At 42.0% G+C, this 18,058-nt stretch overlaps 1 protein-coding gene across 3 annotated transcripts in view; it reads right to left on the bottom strand.

The window, feature by feature from the left end:
• Nucleotides 1-18,058, bottom strand: part of FRMD3 (FERM domain containing 3) — a 293,188-nt gene that overhangs the window by 100,494 nt on the left and 174,636 nt on the right. For all 3 annotated transcript variants that reach the window (XR_008376912.1, XM_053576329.1, XM_053576319.1), the window contains exons 4-6: nt 14,270-14,348; nt 8,501-8,598; nt 345-468 (exon numbers count right to left, since the gene is read on the bottom strand). Coding sequence is in view for 2 of the 3 variants with exons in the window: in XM_053576329.1 (XP_053432304.1) it covers nt 345-468; nt 8,501-8,598; nt 14,270-14,348 (301 nt within the window). In the remaining variant the exon portion in view is untranslated. The remainder of the gene's footprint in view (nt 1-344; nt 469-8,500; nt 8,599-14,269; nt 14,349-18,058) is intronic.

The following is an 18,058-nucleotide window of genomic DNA, read 5'->3' on the forward strand; positions in this document are numbered from 1 at the left end:
ATCTAACAAAAACAATCAATGTAACCTGGTTCTGTGTACCCACAACGAATCCCCAACAATAAAAAAAAAAAAAAGAAAGAAACTCAGGTTAGTTAGAAACCCATATGTGTAAGAAAATATATGTCTCTAATAACTACTGATGGTTCATAAACAGCCACCCCAGGGACCACACACTATTGATAGTGTTACCGGTGTGTCCTTGCCAATGCCCAAAAATACTGCCACCTGAAACAGCCTGCCCATACAGTACAAATATGTCTCCTTCGCAACACAACTTATATGCTCCCTACAGGGAGGACACTTTCTCCCCTTTATCAATATCACAAATGTCTACCCATTATTACCTGAGTTCACTTTTGTGAATTTCCATTATTTTCCTTTCCAGTTTCTGTGACTGCTTAGGGAAAATCTCAAACTCACTGATGTAATTCTCGGGATGCTCGTCAGGATCATAATCACCAAGCTCAGCTGTAACAAGGAAAAAATAAAGAGAAAGATTAAAAACAATAACATGAGCAGGGTGCCTATGGAACGTCTCCTGCAATCAGAAAGAAGTTGGAATACGCTCAGCCAACAAAATGTATTAGTACCATGGAAAGAACAAGTCTGCATGTCTAGAAGCTCAATTCCAGTTTAGATTTAGCTGTGTGAACTTGGGCACTGGAGAACCTTCTCTGGGTCTCCTTTTCCCTTATAATACAGGAATTTAAAACATTGTTTCCCTATGGGGGCACTATTGACATCTTATAGACTGAACAATTTTATTATTTTATATTTTCCAAGGAATTATTGGACATTTAGTAACTCTATCTTTTGGACACTAAATGCTAGTAGCATATCCACACATCAGTCACCATGGCTATCAAAACTGCCTTCTCTGGGAGTTTATCAAAGGATATAAAATTTCAGTTAGACAAAAGAAATACATTCAAGAGATCTACTATAAAACATTAGAAACAATGTATTACCTATTTGACAATCCCTAAGAGGGTAGATTTGAAGCATGACCACCAAATCAAACAAAAAAAAGAAGGTAAGTATGTATGATAATGCATGTTGGTCAGCTCAATGTAGCCACGTCACAATGCATACGTGTCTCAAAACACCATGTTCTATGGTGTTTGTCAATGAAAACAACTTTAAACTAAGAAAAAATTGTAATGCCGCCCAATAATTCCTGTCAAGTGCTCCCCAGAACAGGATGGGGTTACCAACTCTAGTTGGAAACTAGTAGACTTTCGTCAAGGTTCTTTTCCACAGCTGATACATGCATATCCTCTGAGCCCAGGAATTCCCTGGCTGGGGCTGCCTAAGGTTTGTGCAGGTGTGGCTTATATGATGCAAAATCACAACATGAAAGAACCCGAGGGAATTACACTTAAAAACAAATGGATTCCTGTTCAACTTTAAGAGTATACAAGGGCTCTCTAGGAAGTATCCAGCCATGTAATATGAAAAATAGAGATGCGTGTGGCTGGTTACTTTCTGGACAGCCTTTGTATATCTAAGTATGGAAAAGCCTAGTAAAGTAAGCTTGTGGCTGGATTCAAACATAGGGCACCTACAAAGGATCTTTGAGAATACAAAGGAAAAATGCCTACACATCTCAGCATCCCGAGGGCTGAGCGGAGGTGGGTGTGTCGATCACATCCCAGAGCAGCAACAGTGATATTGGCAGAGGTCATGCTTTCTACTGATTCCATAAGCTTGCTAAGGACAATGAGCCAGAAGCAAGTAGCCCAGACGGAAATAAAGGCTACAGCCCAGAAGAGTAGACTGAACATGGTAGAAAAACTGTATTAGAAGAACCCAAAGTAAATAAAAATCTTTACGCCTGGAGTAGATAAAAATCAGTATTCCAGGAGTAGATAAAAATCTGCATGCCTGGAGCCAGGTGAAAAATCACATCCAGCTCTATAATTTATACCTACTGTCCCACCTCTGCTTGCTAATGAGATGAAAACCACTTAATGGCAACAAAAGGACAAACCCAGAAAGAAAGCAAAGTTTTTTAAAGCTTCTCAGCAATATTCAAATTACAGAGTTCTTCAAAAAAAGAAAACTATAGTTCAATATCCAGAAGGCAGACATTATTCCACTACATTAATAAGAAGGGAATTCACCCCAAGTCATTCTAAAAAGCCGGTATCACCTTGATACCAGAGCCAAGAAGTGGTACAACAAAAAAAAGAGGCTACGGGTCATATTAAGATGAAACCCAAAATATTATCAATCACAAGGGAAAGTTGATTAATTTGATCACATCAAAATTCAAATATTTTTTCTTATTAAAGGACATCACAGTCAAAGTAACAGAAGACAAATTGAAAGAATATTTTGAAAAATCTAAAGCTGACAAGGACTAATATCTAAAGTAAAGAAGAAATTCCTGAACATCAACAGGCAGATGTCCAGCAGAGAAATAGTCAAAGGATATGAACAGACAATCCACAGAAGGAGAAACGCAATGGACTCGAACTCATTAGCAATCAGAGGTCTGCAAACCAAAACATGACGACACTTTATAACATTGGCCCCAAACTAGGAAATTGGCAGAGACACGAGGAAATGAAAACACTTGTCCACTGCTGGGGGATCCCCCAGATACATGTTGTTCTTCTAGAGAGCAGGGTGGGAGTATTTATTTATTTTTATTTTTTTTATTTTTTATTAAATCATAGCTGTGTACATTGATACGATCATGGGGCATCATTCACTAGCTTCACAGACTGTTTGACACACTTTCATCACACTGGTTAACATAGTCTTCCTGGCATTCTCTCAGTTACTGTGCCAAGACACTTACATTCTACATTTACCAAGTTTCACATATACCCTTGTAAGATGCACCGCTGGTGTAATCCCACCAATCCCCTTCCCTCTACCCGCCTCCCCCCTCCCTCCCCTCCCTTCCCCCTTCCCCCTATTCTTAGGTTGTGACTGGGTTATAGCTTTCATGTGAAAACCCTAAATTAGTTTCATAGTAGGGCTGAGTACATTGGTACTTTCTCTTCCATGCTTGAGATACTTTACTAAGAAGAATATGTTCCAGCTCCATCCATGTAAACATGAAAGAGGTAAAGTCTCCATCTTTCTTTAAGGCTGCATAATATTCCATGGTGTACATATACCACAATTTATTAATCCATTCGTGGATTGATGGGCACTTGGGCTTTTTCCATGACTTAGCAATTATGAATTGGGCTGCAATAAACATTCTGGAACAAATATCTTTGTTATGATGTGATTTTTGGTCTTCTGGGTATATGCCCAGTAGAGGGATTACAGGATTGAATGGCAGATCTATTTTTAGATCTCTAAGTGTTCTCCATATCTCTTTCCAAAAGGAAGGTATTAATTTGCATTCAGGGTGGGAGTATTTAGTCAAATATTATGACCAGCACTCCCACTTCTCGGCATGTATCCTAAATAAACTCTGGGGACCAAAAAGGGTATGTCCAGAGTTTTTTAAATTTGTTTTTTGTTTTTATCATAGCTTTGATCATGATAATCAGAGTTGGAAGCAACTTGGGAGTTCACTGTTGGTGGGACAGAGAAGCAAAACATGAGAGTCACATCCCATAGGACACTCTGTAGCAGTGAAAAGCAACAAAATAGATGTGTACCCAGAAACACGGATCTTAAAAGAGGTGGTCTGAGCCCATAAAATTCATTCTACAGCCCCATTTAACTTATGGAATTTAAAAGTATATACACACAGAACAATGTTAATCATCTTATAATGATTTTACATTTTATATATGTAAAAACAGATATATATATGAACCCAGTTGTTGCGTTTAGGAATGGAAATACAGAATAATGGAGAAAGGGAAATGAAATCAATCAATAGATGGGCCAAGGGGAACAATGATGAGAGTGGGCATGAACTGATGAACTTTTCAGCCTAAGTTCAAAACAAACACACATAACATGCCTGGCTATAAACACACCACACACACATGCCCCCGTGAGCTGGCTATGGGCCTGGATGTTCAGGAGCAATATCCTAAAGCCCCATTTTCCATAGGTGATGAGATAATGGACCACCAATAGGAAACTGGATCAACTTCAATGCAAATGTCACCTTGCAGAGTGATTGGGGAGGGAAGGCGATGTTTGTGAGGGGCACTTTTCTTTCAAAGAAAACTTTCAAGGTACAATGGACTTGAACTGCTGTATACTACAACTGAGTAGCCTGGAAAATGCTGGAAAACTTCAAGAAAGGCCGTGAAGACCACCTAGGATTACTGACGAGATGAAAACCAATCCACCCCCACCACAGGCCCTGCTCTCTCATCCCTGAGAGCTTGTCCTCAACTCTGACCTCCCCCATAAGGGGAGGGCAGTTTTTGAATGAAGAACTTTAGCTTTTCATACTAAGAGGAGCTGGGGAAGCAGCCGGGGTTCTCTCTCCCACACATGACTTTGAGAGTCAAGTTGTGGCAAGTGACACACAACACACTGGATCACCTGTGGTTTGAATCAGACTCCAGTACTTTTCTGAAAGAATTCAATTCTAAGAAAAAAAAGCCACAGAGTTTGAAGCAATTGAGTGACTAAGATCAGAAGTGAGAAGTCTTTAGGGCAGCAGGCTTACCCCTGGTTGGCAGAGGACTCATTCCAGAAGAGCTCCAGACAGGGAATGTCCCAGCACAAGGGTCATCTCCTGCAGGAGCCTTCTCTGACCCACCCTTGCTGGGTCAGGGGCCCTCAGGAAGCAGTCACAGCAGAGACCAGACCTGTGTGTCCCTCTAGGTAGGCATTAACTCATCATCACAGTGGCCTGTTTACTTGTCCCTCTTAAGGGACTTTGTATTGTAGCACTTACAGCTGCTCAGTAAATGTTTAGAGACCACATGAACAAATAAATGAATGAGGATGTGAACACCATCCCAGCAGGCAACAACCCAATCTTTCCCAGGTGCAGAGGGAAAGCACACACCGGTGCAATTTCCTGATTCACTGAACACATCTAGTGCAGAGCCAGACACAGGAAGACTGTGGTGAAAACAGCACCCTGGTCCTCCTCCCATGTAGTTAGACTCTTTGTAGGAGGAAACATATAATAAGCTCCCAAACAACATGAGATAATTTCAGTTTTAAGTGCTTGCAAGACACCAAAACAAGATGAGAGAAAGAATGATGTGCAGGAGGAAGGCTGTGTCAGATAGAGTAGTTGGGGACAACTTGACATCTTCTCCAAGCAAGGGACATCTGAACTGAGTTCTGAATACCTAGCAGGAGTCAAGACTTCCACAGCAGCTAAATGCACCAGGACTAGGAGACAAGTTCAATCCCCACTTGGTGCTGTTTTGTAAAAAATAAAAAGGAAAGATATTTTTACCAAGAAAGAACATGAACAGACCCCAAGGATTTTGGTGTGTTTATTTTGCAATTTGCATTATGAAAGAATGTGCATTGCATGTATTGAATATGCTCATGTATTCAGCACATATGGGCAGCAGAATTCTGAAAGACTGGCTGTTTTTCATATACTCAGAATCTACTGAAGCTTACAACATACTCCTTAGAAGAGTAGCTGCAAACAAGACAATGTCACAGCCTCCAGGGTGCTAATCGTCTGCTGCACCCTCCCCATGGCTCTGTGAGAATAAGCACTTCTGACAAAGCTCATCTCCAGAGCTGCTGAAGAACTTACCCTCAGCATCAGAGACCGTTAGGACAGATTTCACTGGATTTACTACAAACAGCCACAGACAGGACTGCATTTCAGAGCCCAAAGGCCCTTTCAAGGTCTGTCCATCCATTTCCAAGACTACTTTCGCACACCACGTCTGTGTGCAGGTGGTTAGTGATGATAGCAGGGAGGGATAAAATAGGGCCTTGATTGTCTGGATGGAGGCTTCATGGTTTTACTTCAAACAGAAAACAGGATGGAGAGCTAGCCATTATAGATCTGTATTGATCTTGTCCTTAAAGAGTTGATGATAATTCACTAAAGCCTAAGTGCATTCTGAAATCATCGTGTGCTGGTCTAGTGCTTAGATTAGTATCAATTCCCTTTTCCCTCACCGGAGACAGGGCACCCTAACCAGAAATGTGCAGCCTTCCCCAGGGAGGAAGAGAACTGTGGGATATAAAGGCCCTTCCCTCTGAGGCGAGAGAGGCAGCTTTCAGAAGTGCACACCCCACCTCCCAGTACCAGGAAGGGGTATGATGGGAACATCACTGTATCACTGCAGTTCTACCACTTTAAACTGAGATATCCCCGAGGGTTTTAACGCCTCTGCCAAAATCTGCTACCAGCACTAGGTTGCTCCTAGAGAAGGAGTGAAAAAACAACACATACACTCACTTGGAATTTGCAGACAGACCAAACACACCTGGGAATGAGGACAAAGGAACTATTTCATGGCACAAGGCATCCCACAGGGACAGAGGTGGGCCACGGAGAAATCCCCAGGAGAATGATAGGTTTCCCCAGCAGTGAATGAAGCTTAGTTCTGCGACAGGCTGATGACTGTCACTCATAAACTATGAGTAGTTTATGGCTCTTCATGAGCTCCTTTCTTATTCCATCTTATTCTATCACAAGACTGCCATGTTGTCATCTCTCCCTCCCCCCCTCCTCCCTTTCCTTCCCTCCCATTCCTCCTGCCCTACCCTTCTCTCTCACAAACATATCTGTTAACATTCAGGCTACAAAGGGCTGGATCATCTGTGTAAGACCAGCTGCCTCCTGAATGGCCCAGGGGACCAGAACACCTGTGCCATCTCCATCTGGGTGCTAGAACAAGCCCAGCCATGTGCTACCTCAGGCCCCAGAGGCCTCCTTCCCTCAAACCGCTTTCCTTACAAGACAGAAACATCCAGAAGCCAGCCCAGGTCAACATATTAGCTGGTTCCCACAATCCCCACCCCTGGGGACTTGTTCCACCCTAAAAAAAACAGATGCACACTGGCCTGGGACAGAGTGGCCTCTTGAGATCACATGCCATGGAGGGAGGATGACCTCTCAATTTAACAGAAGAAGAAACTGAACCTTAAAGAGCATAAGTAATTTGCCTACCGTGAAATAGACAGGAATTGGGAAGAGAGACCCGAGTTGAGGTCTGACCCATCACAAGCCTGGTGTTCTCACCACATTGTCAGGGGGCTATGAAGACCCCAGCCCCAGTTTGGGCTTTCTCTGGGTGCTCCTAGCAAGCAGTCTCCAGAGTCCCAAAGCACTTTGACTCCACCAGCACAAAAAGGGGAACCCAAATAACAGCAGCAGAACCAGAGCAAAAAGACAACGTCAGGCAATGGTGGCAATCTAACAGGGGAGTTGAACTCTTTTAAGTGTATAAACACATTTAAGTTTATAAGCAGATGGAACACACCTGAGAGGAAGGTGTGGGTCTCCTCCTCGCAAATAAGGAGGGACCCCTTACAAATTTTTTCCCTTGTATTTATTCCCCAATTCCTAACTTTGCTCCGCCCCCTTGAAATGTTTATGCATTTCTTAACTCATATTTATGCATTTCTTTCATGTAGAGTCTTGGTCAAGATGACTCCACACTATTCTTAACTGACTTCTCCTTTAGAAAGTCTCTAAGATATTAACAGGGCATTGATTAATCATAGGATGCTGACTAGTTTCTTCTTTAAAAAGTTCCTATTGATCGGGGCGGCGCCTGTGGCTCAAGGGGTAGGGCGCCGGTCCCATATGCCAGAGGTGGCAGGTTCAAACCCAGCCCCGGCCAAAACAAAAAAAAACAAAAAAAAAAAGTTCCTATTGATCAAGCCATGTGCAGGGGTCTTAGGAGTTGAGCAGTGCCTGAATGTCAAACCTTTCTAACTACAATCTTGTCTAGTTCTGCTTTAGTAGTAGCCCAGAATAGTCCATCTTCCTTACCCTGTTGGTGTCTAAGCTAAGGAACTGTTTCCTCTGTCTTAGCAATTGTCCACTTTTTTTTTTGTCTCAGCAATTGTCTACTTTTCTTTTCCTTCTTACTCTGTTCTCTATCTGTCCCTACCAATGTTATATGACTAGAAAAGCAAGCTGAGGAATTTAGACATAATGACATGCGCACAGGTATGTACATACACACGTGGAAAAATACGTACCTATACACATGAAAATGCTTACAGGATGCCCCCTCATTGGATACCTACCCTCTTAGACAGAGTTCCGTCCCCACTAGGCCCTACACCTAGCAAATGGAGCTCAGAATACACAGCACCCCACATCCCTTTGGAGCTTCTTAAGGTTTCTATTCCAACCCTTTTGAAAGAGAGCTTCTTAGTCTACCTTGGGGTCTCAGAGGACCTTTTGTTTTTACAGAGATCCTTGTAAACATCTCAGCTCCACCTTCCACCAGGACCCTGCTAGTATGGGAAAGAAGGTGTGTTGGGGGCATCTGTTGCTAAGTGCCCACCCCTACCTGGCTCTTGTCACAGGCTCAAGCAGGATGGGTACAACTGGGGAGGCAGAGGAGGGAGGCTCTGAACAGCCAGGCAGTGCTGGGGCTGAGTGAGCTGTAGCCAGACTTACCTTGAACAATACAGGCACCCAGGTAGGCTGCATCAGAAAAGGAGCATAGCAGCCGGCCATGAAAAATGTCTCTTTTAATTTGAAGGTACAACAGGTACCTGCAATACAAAAGGAGAAACAGTTGCCCTAAGTTTAGCCTGAAGACTGGAAGAAGTAGAGTTGCTCATGCTTTGCCACCAGGGTCACAAGAGCCCTGTCCAGCTCCAGGGATTGGCTGAGACATGCCAAGCCCTTCTTACAGCAACCAGAGGAAGAGAGGGGCCCTCTGAATTCATAAAATCTGAAGTGTCTGTGGGTGAGCAGGTCTTATCAGCTTCCAAAGCTGGGCAGGCTTGGTCTTTTCAAAGAGGCATGAGAACTGAAGAATGCCACGGGCAGGCAGCCACTGCTCCCGGCAGGAGCTCTCACAGGAGGACAACCCCAGCCACTGTCATCACCACCTGCATCTCAGACACATGCTGCCCAAGTTCTGTTTGAAATGGTGATTCAGGAAACAAGTTTGATCTGTATTCCAAGACCAGCCCCATCGTTTCTCAGGGGCAGTCAGACTCACATTAATCTCAAAGAGACATGGTTATTATGAGGCCAGAAAGGCAATTGACTCATAACTAGCGCTGTCATCCGTGCAGGGCCCTTTCTTTTTTCTAGGCATGGCACATTCAAGTGCTGCCGAGGCTAGGCACACAGAAGCTGTAATGTGTGTGAGTCACACAGGCTGGTGAAGGTGGTTGAGGAAGCAGAATGTAACATGGAGTCTCCCTAGGAAGGGGCTGACTGCCACCCAGTTCCAGCCCAGTGCTGGCATTAAAAAAGCAGACCACATGCATCCACTTTCCCCCCAAAATCTGAATTTCACATTTCAACAAATAGTTTGTAAAACCACTGTAGTACCAAACAAACAAAAAAAGGCCAGCTCATAGCAAGGGGTTCTGGGGTGGAGCATCCACTTGCAACCCCCAACTCAGGCTCCTCTTGTCCCTGTCCCTTCTGTTGCCCCATACTGACTGCTCTCTCTGACTCCCTCATCTTTCTCAGCCTCGTTAATTCTTTCATTCAAGGCTCAGGTAGGCAGAGAGTCTATTGTTTCTGACCAAAGTAACTTTGAACATGTGTGTAGATTGTTTGCATGCTTATTAGGAAGACCAATGTATTTTTTCTTCCGATATTCTTGGCAGGGTGGGGCAGGATGGTAATCTCTCAGTCAGTCCCAGTATTGTGATCATTAATTTTATGTGTCACCTGACTGAGCCATGGGATGCCCAGATAGCTGGTTAAACATTATGTCTGGCTATCTGTGAGGGTGTGTCTGAAAGAGATTAGCATTTGAACTGGTGAACTGAGTAAAGCAGATAGCCCTCCCAGGGTGGATGGACACCATCCAATCCACAGAGGTGCACACAACAGAAGAGGAAGGCCCAATTCACTCTGCCTCACAGCTTGGGCCAGGACATCAGACTTCTGTTCTCGGCACTCCTGGTTCCCACGCCTTCTGATGTGGATTAAAGCCCACACCATTGGCTCTGCTCTAGGGCCTTTGGGCCACACCACCAGCTCTCCTGCGCCTCCAGCTCACAGACAGAAGAATGGGGAACATCTCAGTCTCCATCATCATGTGGGCCAATTCCTTATAATAAATTTCATTCTAGATATACCCTATGTATGTGTGTGTATCCACATATATATTTATATATATATATGTTTATATATTCTGTTTCTCTGGAGAATCTTGACTAGTACACACCTGCAGTGCCCAATTTGATCTTTACTCAGCCTTATGAAGTGTAACGTTTACAGCCCCCATATTAAAGGCAAAGACAAGGAGAATCAGAGATGGCGACTAACATCTTAAGGTTACAGAAGTATTGCCCATCCCAGAGCACTATGTCTGGGCTCTGGTTCACTGAAAGCACACTGGATGCACTGAAGGGTTCAGTGGCTCACGGATGTTTTCATTCACTGAATCTTTATCTCACGTCTGTTTTATGATGGGCACTTGGGACATGGCTGAGGCTCACATGACACTCTGTACCCAACTTAGTATGGAACTGTATTCACATGATAAAGGCAGCCCAGATAAATTTGATATTCAGAGTTTGGTGCATTTTGTCAAAGAAAAAATATTACACTGGGTAGGTAAGAGCAAGACTACTGCCCTAAACTAGTGCTTCTACCACTTTAATGCACAAATGAAATACCTGGAGATCTTCAAAATATAAATTCAGAAGGTCTGGAGTGGGCATGAGATTCTAAAAAGCTCCCACATTATGCTGTGCCATAGGTCCAAAGATCACAATTCGCTTAACAAGGTTCTAAAACGGTAGTTCTCAACACTAACTGTATATTAGTGGGAACTTTTAACAAATACCAGTGCTGTGGGGCTCTGGATTCTACCCCAGACCCAACTGAATCAGAATCTGGGTCCTCACCAAAACTCATATATGAATATTCACAATAGCATTATTCATTAAGCTGAAAAGTGAAAATAACCCAAATGTCCACAAACTGATGAATAGATAGTAGAAATGTTGGTATATCCATACAATGGAATATTATTGGTACATCCATATGATGGAAATGTGGTACATCCATACAATGGAATATTATTCAACCATAAAAAGGGATAAAGTACTGAAAATGCTGCAATAGGGAGGAACCTTGAAAAAATTATGCTAAGTGAAAGAAGCTAGACCCAATAGGCCACATAGGATTCCATTCATATGAAATGTCCAGAGCAAACAAATCAGGGTTCATGGTTGCCAAGAAGTAGGGGGAGGGGAAGACAGAGGATGACTGCTTGGGTACCCAGTTTCCTACTAGGGTGATAAAAAATGTTTTGGAATTAGATCATGATGGTGGTGGCACAACTCTGTGAACATATGAAACCAGAATCTGAATCAGAATCTGAATTGTACATTTTAGTATTTCCCAAAAGAAACTAATATTTTTGAAAGTCTGAATTGTCTTAGCATAGTGGTTCTCATGTTTTTACATGCTATAGAACTACCTGGAGTGCCTATGAAAATACAGATTGCTGGGCCCTGTAGAGGCAACTGAGCCCTGATCTTCAGCATATGACTCACTTCCTGCTTGAGAGACCTGGAGAATCATGAGAATGGCATGGAGTTGTGTAAGAACTGGAGATCAAAAAACTGGCCTTCAAGGGAGTATGCATATGTGAGGTGTGGCAATACCAGATCTCATGGTTATGGCAAAGATTCTCTAGATTCCAAAGTTCTCTTGATGCTACAGGCAGAGAGGTCTTGCTTAAGGTCTGAGATTTTGCAAAACAAATTGGAGACATGCTGTCTGACACTCTCCATATTCCTCCTTTTTTAATGCTCATATCTGATAAGTAACTTTTAACTACTTTTTCCTGCTTTGTGATAATAAATACAGACCCGAGATTTACTCAGGAGGGCTCCTCCCAGAGTTCCTCCAACCTCCAGCACAGACTCTGTGTCAAGCCTCTTCATTCCTCGTGTCAAGACACCCTCTTCTGGTGACTCCAGACCCCTTCAGGGCCCCAGTTCTAGAGTGTCTAATTCAGTAGGTCCTGGGCAGGCCCCAAGAACTTACATTTACAACAGTTCCCAGGTAATGCTGGTGCTTGTTCATGGACCACCTTGAGGACCTTAGCTCTAAACCATTCAGGATACCAAAGGTCAAGAATACTTGACATGATCAAATATTTTCCTTTTTAAAGGACCGTCAACTGATAGGCCAAATACCATGAGATTTCTTTTTCATGTGTTGACTATGTGCGTTGAACATACTAGCGTTTGCTTCCACTTCTTTATGAATTCGGTAGTGAAAAATGAGAGTTTTGGATTCTAATCCCATAACTCAGAAATCAATCTGATGAAAGCTCGCTGAGAAAAGAAAAGCTGCTTTCACATCAAATCTCTGGAGATAATCGAGGATTACTGTAGATTTAACATAATCCACTAAGCCTTACAAATGGCTGCAGGTTCAGGATGTCCATTTTTTAATACAATAGCCACCAAGAATAAAATGTATCTTTCTTTACTATCACTCCTGCATGAAAAGATGAAGCAACAAAAACATAAGAGGATCTGGGGCATAAATCATTGCACTGACATTAATGACATTGCTTTTCTAATGTGTATTTAAAGGTGTTCCTTACTAAAAATAAATAAATAAGTAAAACCAACGTACTTTTGGTTACATTCAATTGTATGCATTTGCATAAGCCCCAGAATCTAATGAATTACAAGATTATTACTTAAATGGAGAGGAAAAGGAACAGTGGAAAATGACTTCCAATATCCTTTTTTGTAGGTATTTTTGTTGTTCTGTCCTTTTGCTTCTGCCTTTCTCTTAACATTTCTTTACTCCTAGGCTTAGCCATGAATATAATCTTAAATTCACATGTAGTAAATTCTTCTCAAGATTTATATTAGTCTTACAATAAAATAACTTATCATACAAGAAAAACTAAATGCCTTCAAGATGAGAATGCAAACCAGAAGTACCTGGGCATTCCACAGTTACTCAATCAGTTTAGAATCCTGAGGACTATGTTGACCAAGAAAAATCCATTTCTACCTATGCAAAGGCAGTGGGTCATCTTAATTTTCCTTTGGAAACATCAGATATGTTCGTGATATCCCACTCTTCATACTTGAACTGTTTAGTCGAAAGTGGAAAAACGCTAACATATTTAACTGAGAGGGGCTAGAAAATCTTTTTATTATTTTATTCTCAAATGGACTTTTCTTGACAACATCAGATTATTGATCTTATCATGTATTGTGAAATGTATTCAATTTTTATCCTCTGGACAAGATTATAAAGAAAACAAATAACAAAAGTAGGGCATTGGTATTTGATTTGATCTTCCCAATTAACACCCTGAAGGTAGGAAAATCTATCAATATCTCTCTCTCTCTCTCATAGATAATTCAGCATGGATTAACTCACCCCTGGATGTATAACAGCAAGAATGAGGAAGAAAATTATCAAATAAATAAAGTTTTTAAGCCAAACTCAGGCCAAAGTTACCTATTGTATGATTCCATTTGCATAAAATGTCTAGAATACAAAAACACACAGGAAAAGAAAATAGATTTGTGCCTGTCAGGGCCTGGGGAAGGGGAGAGTGAGTAGTGCTGTAATGGGTATAGGGTTTCTTTGGTGGGTGATAAAAATGTCTGGAACTAGATAGTAGGAATGGCTCTCCAATATTGTGAATGTTACTGAACTATACAATTTAAAATTGTTAAATTAATTTATGTCTGGGAATTTTACCTTGATAAAAAGGAAAAAGCAGATGAGTTTGCAAAATTCCAACAACCACTTATGATATCCATTATCTGTTATCCTTCCACACACACACACACACACACTCTCTCTCTCTCTCTCTCTCTCTCTTTCCCCATACCCACAGCTCCCACAAAAACCTCACTAAGGATGGACTTTGGGCTGTGCTAGCTATGAATTTGCCCATGTCCCGAAGACAGCCATCTTCTATTTATTTTTAGCAGCTCACTGTTAGATGTTTTCAGAGAGCAGCTCCCCCTCATCACCACTGCCTTTTTGCATAGTTAATTATACTCCCAATGACAATTGTTTGAAAAAAATCCCAAGACAATTAAGTGTAAAAGAAGCATTCCAAGCCCAAACTGCTGAGTTCAGTGCCTGGGCTGCTCAGACGTTCTGCTCTAGGCAGGAGGCCCATTTAGCCTGCAAGACTCAGGGGACCTGGCTGGTCAAAGGGCCACATTAAACATACAAACAAACGGAAAATACCTTGTGAGCTCTTCTTTAATCTTCAGGGGTTCGTGTGGGTAGAATTTCACTCTAAAGCACATGGTGTATGGTGGATGAGCTGAAACATCATAAAGAAAAAGCATGAGAAAATCCGCAAAGACCATGGACTCAAACACACACAGGGAAGGCAGCAGGGAAGCCTTATAGATTAGCCAAGGATGTAGGGGCCAGGAAGAGGCTGATTTTTTTTTTCTTGTAGGGGCAAAGAAGCGGCTATGATGCCCAGGAAAACAAAGTAACAGCAACAACAAAACTCAAAGGAAATGCTTGACGGGACATCCAGAGCAAATGAGAAATGCAAGCAATCTAGTCCAGCAGCACAGCTTTTCACATGTTGGCTTGCCCTCATTCCTTCATTCTCTCCAAGTCACACATCAGAAGAATGTTTTCTTTTCTGATTCTTCCCACCCCCTGTGACAGACAAATTGCCCATCAGCATCCTTCAGGTTTTGGGAGCTCATGAAAGATATTTTAACCTGTGAGGTGGAAAAAAAAGTCTTTGTACATACTCGTTTTCCCCAAATCATAGTACCTCCAAAACAAAACTAAGATTGAAAAAACGAAGTCTGCCATGTGCAGATCCCAATTTGTACATTTTTAGGATTATCTATCTACAAGTCACTTGCATGAAAATAAATACTCTTACGACTTCCTGGTTTGTCTGAATCAAGTCTGCAACTGTAGACTGCAGTTCTGGTTGAGGTTCATGATTCTGGAGTGTTCTAATTACATCAAACATCCAGAACTCAGTGACCAGCCAATGGAATTCTACAGGATTTCCAACACCTTCAATAATAAAACCAGTGTCGACTTGCAATATTACCCTAATAAATGTAGTAAGATACATTCAGATTTCAGTTAACATATAAATGAACATCTTAAAATCAAGGAAATAGGATGGTCAATATTCCTACTTCCAGGGAGCTGACACATCTACTCATTTACTTTTGTATCAGCTCTGAGTCTACATCCACACCTGAATATGAAATAGCATCATATTCTCCCCAAACTCCTCTTTCAAGGTAAGCAAAGATAAATTGCCATCCAACTCTACACTGCCTGGGTTATTCTAGATGTAGACAAATTCTTTATACAGAAAGAACCATCAGCACCCAACATGAGTGTATGATGTGGATAATTTTATGTGGAAAACAATCACTTAAAATAATTTGATAGAAAGCATCCAAATCACATATACAAAAAAAAAAAAAAAAGGCAGCATCTTGCTGACAATCTTAGCAGAAAAAAATGATCATACACACACACACACAGACTTTCCATTCAGTGTCCTACTTCTCTATCAGGGACTAGGGAATTTCTTAACTGAGTTGGGTACTCCTAATTTGACCCTGTGTTCTCTGGTTTTAAGAAAGGAACATTTTTGCTAAAGCACTAGGAGAAAATGGATACTTTCAATATAGCAAAAAAGAAAATCCTGCTTAGAAAAACACAAATGATCACGTCCTTCATCTTTCATGATATCTAGAAAATCGGGTACATAAAAATATTTTATCTTTAAACATTCCCCAAATTTCTTTTTGTTTAAAGCCCTACCTTTAAGCTATTAAACCTAGTCTTTTGTTTTATTATTAAACCTCTGAATAGTCTTTAATAGGAAGGTTGAAACAGTTCTTATAAGACAGTAACAACAAAGCCAAGAATAGAATTAACATGTAAGACAGAAGGAATTTTCTTTTTTCTTTCTTTACCTTTTATTAAAGTCCTCTAAATTAATGCATGTATAAGCACAAGCTATGAAGATAGCTGACAGATACATACATAGAAGAATGGGTAGATAGGTAGATGATATGTAGTTACATAAAGATAGAGATAGGGGTGGCGCCTGTGGCTCAGTCGGTAGGGCGCCAGCCCCATATACCGAGGGTGGCGTGTTCAAACCCGGCCCCGGCTGAACTGCAAACCAAAAACTAGCTGGGCGTTGTGGCGGGCGCCTGTAGTCCCAGCTACTCGGGAGGCTGAGGCAAGAGAATCGCTTCAGCCCAGGAGTTGGAGGTTGCTGTGAGCTGTGTGATGCCACGGCACTCTATCGAGGGCAATAAAGTGAGACTCTGTCTCTACAAAAAAAAAAAAAAAAAAGATAGAGATAGACAGATGATGGATGGAAGATAAATACATAGACAGACAGACAGATGAACCACGCCCTTTCACTCTCCTTCACTTTGTCTCTGTTCCTACCCCATCTGTCTCTCAGGCTTCTACTCCAGTCCACCCCAAACCCTCCAATCCATATTAAAACATCATCTATACTCTTCCATCCCTATTGCCATCCTCACACAAATATATGCCAACATGATTACATGTGGAGGGTTTTTAATCCATTCTAGCAAAATGACATCACACACGTCTGTCTTGCTTTTCTCACTTGGCTCCTTGTCTCACCCATTCCTCTACAACAGTAGACAGATCTAACTCATTGTCTCTAATAACTACATAATAGTTCACGTTACGGAAATATCAGAATTTACTCAGTTTTTCCCTTTTAGTTGTCACTCTGGTTGTTTCCACATTTTTGTAATTCAAACAATTCTATAATTTATACACACACAAACATGCATACATACATCCTTGTGCACAGGTAACTAAGTGCGGGTATTTTTAATTCTATGATACAGACTCTCGGAAGTTGAATTGTTGGATCAGTAAGTATGGGAGAATGTTTTAAAGGGAACAGAAAAATAAAGCCAGTTGACTGGAGCTGAACTGGGGAAAGGAGGATCCCAGAAGATGACTCCAAACTAAAGCTGTCCCTTCTCTGCTATCTGGGCAGCCTATCAGTTTACCATGCCCCAAGATGGCTTCAATCGGTGCCTGAGCTCATCATACACGAATCAGACTTGCCCTTGTCCTATGGGATCAGGTAGGAAGGTTTAGGACAGTCCCCAGGTGGACCTCTTTGAATACTTCTGCAGGTAGGAAGTTTTTCCACCCAAGCATCTTCACTTCAAGTTCCAGAAAGGTTTAGTGTCTCCCAACATGGATAGCTCTTCTGTCATCTGACTCCTGCTCCTTCTGAGTCTTCCCCAAAATAAGCATCCCCAGTTCTTTTAATGCCTCCTCTTTTGAAAGAGTTGAGAGCCCTCCCCCATCCCCTGCACCTCCACCCTGAGTGCACTCCTGTCTGCCCTGTTCCCAAGCCTGGTTCCCGGGGCCACTGGCCTCGTTCTGGGCATAGCTATTGTCCCCCTTCAACAGCCTCCACTCAGTGTTGATTGACTCTGAGTTTATATCAGACTCAAACTCTTAATCCTTTTCGTGTATGCTAGAAATAGCCACTAAAGGTCATGATATCGCCTTCCATTTGCTGGGTATGATCGCAGGAGATATTATTACAAGATGAGAGTGATACACTCATGAATAAGCTCGTTGAAGATGGGACAAGAGCTGGCTGCAGGAAAAACAGAAGGAGCCCTCTTCAAGCCCAATATTTCCTATCTCCATTTTTCTGCCATCATACCCTCTATGGCATTTTTCTCTCATAGCTCCCCAATGTCATTGGCCCATGCCACCAATAAAAGAAGCAAAGATTTTCTGTAAGTTAAAACGAACACTCACTTCTGGCACAGTGAGCCAGGAGTAACCCCAGGGACCCGGGTTGTTAAGGAGCTCACTCAATCTCATCACCCAGGCATGGGGAGGCCACTGTGGCAGGTGCCTTCTGCCTGAAGAACTCACTTAAGGTTCTAGATGCAAAATTACATTATTAAAAAAGTGGGAAAGCTAAGGAATGCTTCTTCACAGAGTTGGAGC

This window comes from Nycticebus coucang, chromosome 2 (genome assembly GCF_027406575.1).
Source record: "Nycticebus coucang isolate mNycCou1 chromosome 2, mNycCou1.pri, whole genome shotgun sequence".
In the NCBI taxonomy this organism is placed as follows: Eukaryota; Metazoa; Chordata; class Mammalia; order Primates; family Lorisidae; genus Nycticebus; species Nycticebus coucang.